General features: G+C 35.7%; 1 protein-coding gene across 1 annotated transcript; it reads right to left on the bottom strand.

The window, feature by feature from the left end:
* Positions 1-406: 406 nt before the first annotated feature.
* LOC124910864 lies at positions 407-1,918 on the bottom strand. The gene has a single exon (XM_047451524.1). It carries the CDS (start codon positions 1,916-1,918, stop codon positions 407-409), a length of 1,512 nt encoding a protein of 503 aa, XP_047307480.1.
* Between the last annotated feature and the right edge of the window lie 6,739 nt (positions 1,919-8,657).

Raw genomic sequence — 8,657 nt, forward strand, 5'->3', positions numbered from 1 at the left:
AAATAGCTAGAAAATATATTTTAATAATATAGTTCAAAATCAATTTTTAAAAGAAATACCTTTAGAGACCCATAATCAAATATTACCGTTGCTAATTTAAACGTCTATATCATTTGGCTGACTGTATCTCCTCCAATGTCTAAATTATGTATTCATTTAAGAAATTTACATATTCCAGAATTCATACTTTATTTCCTTTATACCAAACTTGTCATTATTATCTTACAAGACCATAGGATAATTATGTTCTGCTAAAAAAACATAGAAAACAGCTAAAAATACATAGAAAAACAGTACATATTCTTTAATGAAAAGAATTGGATACAAAAAGTCAAATTTTATAAATAGGTGTAACCAATTACATTTTCTAAAAATGAAGCAAAATTACAAAAAAAAAAATTAAGGGTTATGGTTGATGAGGAGGGCGAAAGGGGATCGGAATGACACCGTTCTGAGTGTCCAATGCATATATCATTCTGGAAGAGAATCCAGGAGGGGGCGGTAATGGGTCTCTTATTAGAATCAATCTTGTACCGGGATGAGCCGAAGAAGAAGAAGCAACATTACAAGTTGGCTGGGGTAATGAGTGGTCTCTTGTTACATTCAATGTTGTTGAACCGGGATGATGAGCCGAAGAAGAAGCAGCAAGATCACGAGTTGGTGGTTGAATCGTCACTCCATCAGTTCTGGTGGTTCTTTCTTGATTCACAACCGGTGGTTGAACTTCATTTCTGTTTCTATGTGGCCTCCCAAGATGAATCCTTATGGATCTCTTCCAACAACGGTAGTACCTGGTGGTCATTTTAGGCTCATACAATCTTGTTGGCACATTAATGACATGATCTACTATGGGCCGAGCATAATTTCTCCACGCAATCTCAGAAGTTCCATCTTCACGAGCAACTTGACCTACGGGAATGTCTTGATCAAACCCGAACTGCATCCCCACTCGATGAGGCAGATATTGCTCAATGCAATCCACTTCCACCCCAACAAGCTCGGATACCCTGATACAACGTACAAAGTCCTCCAGAACTTCCCTGTCTAAATAATACGAGTCGAACACCCTCACCACCTTCTTACCATACAGCTCTGACATGAACCCTTTGTAATCACGGGTCGTGTATGGCCTCCATACAAACTTCTTCCCGCTCTCATTGAAAACTCGAGCGATGTTTTCATTTTCAAGGCCCTCTGTCCCCGCAGTATGCCATCTGCATATTCTTGGCTCCGTCATCCCCACTGTCCTAATGCCCTGTGGCCTCAAGGACTCGAACCTCTCCCATATCCAAACCTGGACCATCTGAAAGGGAGCCCAAAGTGTGATCTTATTCGGCGGCCGCCTCGATTTAGATGGTTTGCGCGTGCTACGTTGCTCCCGTCGTTTAAGCAAATCAAGGTCCCGATAAAGGCTGGCTAGGACAGCCGGGGCCAAGGCGATTCTGGTTGCCCTCGAGAGGTGTACGGCAATTGGGAACACATTGGTTCGAACTGTGTCAATCGCCGGTCCAGTGAAAACGAACCTGGACAGCCAAAGTGATAGGAAAGCTTCATGCTCTATATCACTCCCACTGTCCATGAATTTGTCCATCCAAAGCTTTTGACAAGCTCTGGATGCTTTGGAGCGGACAATTTCCCTTCTCTCCGCTATCAGCAAATCTTCAATCTCCTTCAAATCGGGGGTTTCTAATGGCTTGAGAACACAAAAGTCCCCCAGACTGAAACCTCCGATTGCGGCCACGTCTTCAAGGGTGACCGTAGCTTCCCCCCATGGGAAGATGAATGATTTGGTTTCGGAGCACCATCTATCGGAGAGTTCGAGGATAACCTCCTTTTGTTGGACGATCTTGCAAAGAGAACCAGTGATGGCCTCTGCGATCCCAGCTCTCTCCCATATAGGTTGGTAGAGAGGGCGCATTTGGGACACCCATTGTTCCCATCGAAGAAAACCTCGTCATTTGGGACAGTGTTTGCAGAATGAGGGATCATTATTGTGGGTGAGGTTTCCTCCACATTTAGGGAAGGGAGGAGAAAACGAGCATTTCTGCGAATAGGTTGTCCACCCCTTGAAGGTGACATCACCGTCTCTTCTCTCTCAACCATTAGGGTTACAATAGGGGCAGCCATTGACAACAAATAGTGAGTAGCAAGAGGCAATAAGCAAGAGGCAAGAAGAGCAAGCTAGAGGAGCAGTAGAATTCGTAGATTATTTTGATAGTTTTTGTTTTCAATTTATAATATACTCAAAGAAAGAAAATTTATTGTAATATTTTACTTTCTTAATTATCTACATTTAGTAATTATTTTTTAAAAAAAATTAGATTTCAAAAATCTTATTACATTAAATAATTTAAAACTTTTCTTTTTATAAAAACATTACTTTTAGTAATTATATAATAAAAAAAGAAAAAGTTATTTGGATTTCAAAAATCATTACTCTTTTATATTAAATAATTTCAAACTTATCCTTTTATAAAAATAATACTTAATAGTAATTATATAAAAAAGTAAAATATATTGGATTTCAAGAATCATAATTGCTTAATATTAATTAAATTAGATGATTTTAAATTAAGAATATATAATTTATTAAAGCATATAAAATGATGTATTAATCAATTATTAAAAATAGTATAATATCTTTTATGAGATTTCTTGAATATAGTTCTTTTCTATTTTTGTATGGAATAATTATATTTCTTTGATAAATTTCATATTAAATTGTTAGGAAAAAAAATTAAATAATTTTATTTCTTAAAATAAATAAATAATTGATTAAGTAAATGGGTTAATCAACCTCACATCATTAGTGTAGTTCTAATTCTAATGGACCTTGCCATTATAAAATTGATTAGATCAACAACAAATATTCATAAAAATAGATTTGGAATAATATGAAACATATTATTTAATTAAACGAAAAATTATTTAATGACAATAAATTCATTATACGCATTTTAACAATATTTGTTTTGACTTAATCTACGCTTATTCTAATTTTATTTTGTCGTATGTTGTCATTTGTTTAATTATGTTGTTTTGTCGTATAGACGATTTGTACTTAATTTGTATTTGTTGAATTGATAAATATTTTTATAAATTAATATTTATAAGTTCCAAAATTTCAAACTAGTATGTGATGTTTCTAGTTTGGATATAATGAAATAGATAATTTCATGTTTGCGAAAAAAAATGATAAATGTATATAATAATATTAGTAGTTCTATTTAAGGTAGATGTGGAGACTATGATCCTAAGATTCGTACATAGACGATTTTCAAATCTGCGACCTTCGAAGAAATGATTCATCATTTAGTGACGCTTAATCATGATAATCATACCAACTCTCATGGTGTCCATGGTTGTTCAGACCATTAAAGCCAACGTCGCCCATAACTATTCTTTCACGAAACTCTCCTCTACATACTGAGACTGAAGTGGATGGCTTTCAGTAAACATAGCGATTATGTTAATGTTCTCATTGTTCTAAACTCGTCAAATGCTTCTTTCTCTAATTTGTTTTGTTCGTCTTTCAACCTTCCATTTTCATCGTTCATTCTTTACTTTTTAGATTCTAGGTACATTCTCTTTCATTTCAATACTAATAATATTCACAAATAGTATTTGTACAATGTTTAACTTATTTGCTTCTAAAATCAATTTTGATCATATTCGGTTGGTTCTTACTTTTTACATCTTTTATTGATTCAAATTATTCCACTTTTCTATGATTGTCATTCTACTAGTTATAGGATAAATATGTAAATTATTGCTTCATCTATATTCATTTTATGATGAAAATGTAATTTAATGTGAATTGAATTTAATTATGTTGATTGGAGAAAGTATTAAATGAATTTAACTTGCAATATAGTTATTTGTTCAACATTTTGACAATTTTTTGTTGTTTAACATCATGTAAGGATGGGATAAATGGAAGACACAAATAAATAAGTTGTATTGAATTTCATTATGGATTCGATGCGATCATCCCTAAGAGGGATTCAATGAAAACTATGGTAAAAAATACTTGTTCTTATTCCACACTACAACTTGTCACCAGATACAATTATTTATATGTACATGTTATGTTATACATTAAACTCTATAAGTTGGTTAATTCTAATTAACTTTGAAGTTACTGTATTTTCCTAACATCTATCTATTATTTATGTTAACGTATTTGTAAGCCAACATAGTTGACTATCTCTCAATTTGTGCTTTAAAAAGCATGTATAACCTAGTTCATATGTTTGTCGTTTAAACCAATATCTTATCGCCTTGAAGATGTTTATTTAATGACAAAATGACAAATTATTTAATGAAAGCAAATTCATTATATGCATGGTAAAAGTACTTGTTTTGACTTCAAGTGTATATTATAATTTTTTTTCATACTTTTGTCGTATGTTGTCATTTGTTCTTGTTGAGTTACAGAGCATACACTTATAATAAACTCTACATTGTTAATTAGAGTTTATTGGGTTTTTTTTTGTTTTGGGCTTGGGCCTGACCAAAGTTATTTAGGTTTATTACCTGAATGTTTACCCTATAAATAGGTAATTATTAAGGGTTTACATTGTTAAGTGACATAATTCTAGAGAGATAAAGTGTGAGGCAAAAACTCTGTATTCCTTCTTCTACTTCATAGTGAAATCTGGTGGTGGCTGAAGTGGATGTAGCTCAATTTGAGTGAACCACTATAAATCTGTGTGTTCTTGTGTTCTTTTTTCTTGTGTTTTTTACAGATTGTTTCAAGCTGGTCGGATTTGGGAGATACAAATCCTAATAACTGGTATCAGAGCAGCTAGGCTAGATCTAAGCATTGGAAACAATGACAAGTGAGAACAGTATAGGACATGTGATTGAAAGATTTGATGGGACAGATTATGCCTTCTAGAGAATGCAGATTGAAGATTATCTCTATGGAAATAAGCTTCATGTTCCTTTGATTGAGAAACCAGAGAAGATGGATTAAGCTGAATGGAAACTCCTTGATAAGAAGGTTTTGGGAGTTGTCCGATTGACGCTAGCTAAGACGGTTGCTCACAATGTAGCAAAGGAGAAGACCACCATGGGTCTGATGAAAGCTTTTTCTGATATGTATGAGAAACCATCTGCTAACAACAAGGTACACTTAATGAAAAGACTTTTTTACTTAAGAATGGTTTAAGGTACTTCTGTCACTACTCATTTGAATGAATTCAATACAATTGTGAATCAATTGCTATCTGTTGAGATTGATTTTGGGGATGAAGTTAGTGCCCTGATTTTGTTAGCATCTCTACCAAATAGTTGGGAACCTATGAGGGCAGCAATTAGTAATTCAGTTGGAAATGCTAAACTGAAATTTGTTGAAGTTAGAGATCGTATTCTTGCTGAAGAGGTTCGTAAAATTGATTCTGGTGAAACATTCAAAGGTTCTGCTCTGAATGTGGAAAATAGGGGAAGAGGTAATAATAAAAATTTCAACCGAGGTAAGAGAAGATCTATGTCAAGGAGTAGGAGGAGTCAGTCCAAGTCTGGGCGGACATTTGAGTGTTGGAATTGCGGTAAATAGGGTCATTTAAAGAGGAACTGCAAAGCACCGAAGAAAAATGGTGATGATAAAAATGATGCAGCCAACGTTGTTACAGAATCTATCACTGATGCGTTACTTCTGTTTGTTGATAGCCCGATAGATTCATGGGTTTTGGACTTGGGAGCGTCTTTCCACACCACTGCCCACAAAGAATTAATGGAGAATTATGTGGCTGGAAAGTGTAGGAAAGTTTATCTCGCAGATGGCGAGCCACTGGATATTGTTGACATTGGTGACGTCAAATTGAAGATGGCAAATGGTTCTGTTTAGAAGATTAATAAGGTGAGACACATTCCAGGTTTAATGTGCAATTTGATCTCTATTACACAACTTGATGATGAATGTCACAATTTCAGTTGTGGAAATGGTGCGTGGAAGGTGACTAAAGGAGCAATAGTTGTTGCTCGAGGTCACAAAACTGGAACGTTATACACGACTTCAACTTGCAGAGAATCAGTTGCTGCTGTAGTTGATGAGTCGTAGAACAGTGAGCTGTGGCATTGAAGGTTGGGCCATATGAGTGAAAAAGGGATGAAAATTCTTTTGAAGAATGGGCAGATTCCAAAACTGAAGTTTGTTGAACATCAGTTATGTGAAACCTGCATTCTTAGAAAACAGAAACGAGTCAGTTTCTTAAAAACTGGGAAGGAGCTCAAGAAAGAAAGACTAGAGTTGGTACACACTAATGTGTGGGGACCTACACCTGTTTCTTCTATTGGCGGATCATACTACTATGTGACTTTTATAGATGATTCAACAAGAAAAGTATGAGTTTACTTTATGAAGCACAAGTCTGAAGTATTTGCTATTTTCAAGAAGTGGAAGGATTTGGTTGAAAATGAAACAAATCAGAAAGTTAAGTGCTTGAGATCCGACAACGGAGGTGAATATATCAATTCAGATTTCAAAGAGTATTGTGTTGAGAATGAGATCAGTATGGTGAAGACTGTTCCCCGAACGCCTCAAGAGAATGGAGTAGCTGAACGAATGAATCGAACATTGAACGAGCGTGCTAGAAGCATGAGATTGCATGCAGGGCTACCTAAAACCTTCTAGGCAGAAGCTATAAATACTGCTGCCTATTTGATAAACAGGGGACCCTCTGTTCCTCTTGAATTCAGAATTCCTGAAGAAGCCTGAAGCAATAAAAAGGTAAACCTTTCTTATTTGAAACTGTTTGGTTGTTTATCATATGTTCATATTAATGAATGTGATAGGAACAAGCTTGATCCAAAGTCTAATAAATGTTTTTTCATTGGTTATGGTGATATCGAGTTTGGTTATCGTTTCTGGGATAATCAAAATCGGAAGATCATTCGTAGAAGAAATGTTATCTTCAATGAACAGGTTCTCTACAAAGATTGTGTTGGGAAGACATCAGATGGTGATTTCAAGTTGGAAGAGACTGGTACAGTCGATTTGAGAGAATTTTCAGCTAAATATATACCGGTTGTCGAAGAAGAACAATTTGTTGTTGAAGATGAAATCGTTGAGAACGTGGCCCCTGAGGTAAATTAGCAAACACTGGTTATATAGTTGAGAAGATCATCAAGGAATCGAAAACCAGTTGAGAGGTGGTCTCCATCTCTGAACTATATCTTGTTGACAGATAGAGGTGAACCTGAATGTTATGAGGAAGCAATACAATCTGATGAATCGATTAAGTGGGAGTCTTCTATGAAAGATGAGATGGACTTTTTGATGTTGAATCAGACTTGGGAGCTCATTGAGCTACCAAAGGGAAAGAAAGCACTTCACAACAAATGGATCTTCAGGATTAAAGAAGGACATGATAAAACTATGAGGTACAAGGCAAGGTTGGTTGTGAAAGGATTTCAACAGAAAGAAGGTATTGACTACAATGAAATCTTCTCTCCAGTAGTTAAATTGATGACAATCAGAACTATTTTGAGTTTGGTTGTGAAAGAAGACATTCCTCTTCAACAAATGAATGTCAAAACTGCTTTTCTTCATGGTGATTTAGATGAAGAGATTTATATGCGACAACCAGAAGGATTTGAAATTAAAGGAAAAGATGAGCTTGTGTGTAAGCTTCAGAAGAGTCTGTATGGTTTGAAACAGGCTCCAAGGCAATGGTACAAGAAGTTCGATAGCTTCATGAAAAGTAACAATTTTTTGAGGTGTGAAGCTGATCATTACTGCTATATCAAGAGGTTTGATAAATCGTACATTATTCTTCTTCTCTACGTTGATGACATGTTGATTGCTGGAGCAAGCTTGTATGAGATTAACAAGCTTAAAAAGAGTTGTCTGAAAAGTTTGCAATGAAGGATTTGGGTGCTGCAAAACAAATCTTTGGGATTAGAATTTTCAGGGATGAAGAAGTTCTCAATATTTCACAAGAAGAATATGTGAAGAAAGTTCTTAGCAGGTTCAACTTGTATGATGCAAAACCAGTTACTACCCCCTTAGCTAGTCACTTCAGACTATCTAAAGATCAGTCGCCTTCAACAGAGGAGGAGAAAAATTACATGGCAACTGTTCCGTATGCCTCTGCCATTGGTTGTATTATGTATGCGATGGTTTGCACAAGACCAGACATAGCACATGCAGTGGGAGTTATTAGCAGATTCATGAGCAATCCGGGTAGACAACATTAGGAAGCAGTAAAGTGTATACTACGATACTTAAGAGGAAGTACGGGTCTTGCTTTGTGTTTTCGAAAGTCTAATATGGGTTTGGAAGGATATGTTGATGCTGACAATGGTGGTGATGTTGATAGTAGGAAGAGCACAATAGGGTATATTTTTACTCTGGGAGGTACTGCAATTAGTTGGGTTTCAAAATTGTAGAAGATTGTTACTCTTTCTAGTTGTGAGGCAGAGTATGTTGCTGTGACAGAGGCTGCTAAGGAGATGATGTGGTTACAACCCTTTTTGCGAGAATTGGGTCAAGACTACGAGGGAAGTGTGTTGCGATGCGACAGTCAGAGTGCCATTCATTTGGCAAAAAATACTGTTTATCATGGCAGGACGAAGCATATACATGTTTGTTATCATTTCATCCGGTCAGCTTTAGAAGATGGAGTATTAGCTCTTGAGAAGATTCCAGGGAG

Source organism: Impatiens glandulifera, chromosome 1 (assembly GCF_907164915.1).
Source record: "Impatiens glandulifera chromosome 1, dImpGla2.1, whole genome shotgun sequence".
In the NCBI taxonomy this organism is placed as follows: domain Eukaryota; kingdom Viridiplantae; phylum Streptophyta; class Magnoliopsida; order Ericales; family Balsaminaceae; genus Impatiens; species Impatiens glandulifera.

What these genes read in the sequence shown, in the direction of transcription:
- LOC124910864 (XM_047451524.1), bottom strand. Translation starts at nt 1,918, where the DNA reads ATGCGCCCTCTCTACCAACCTATATGGGAGAGAGCTGGGATCGCAGAG.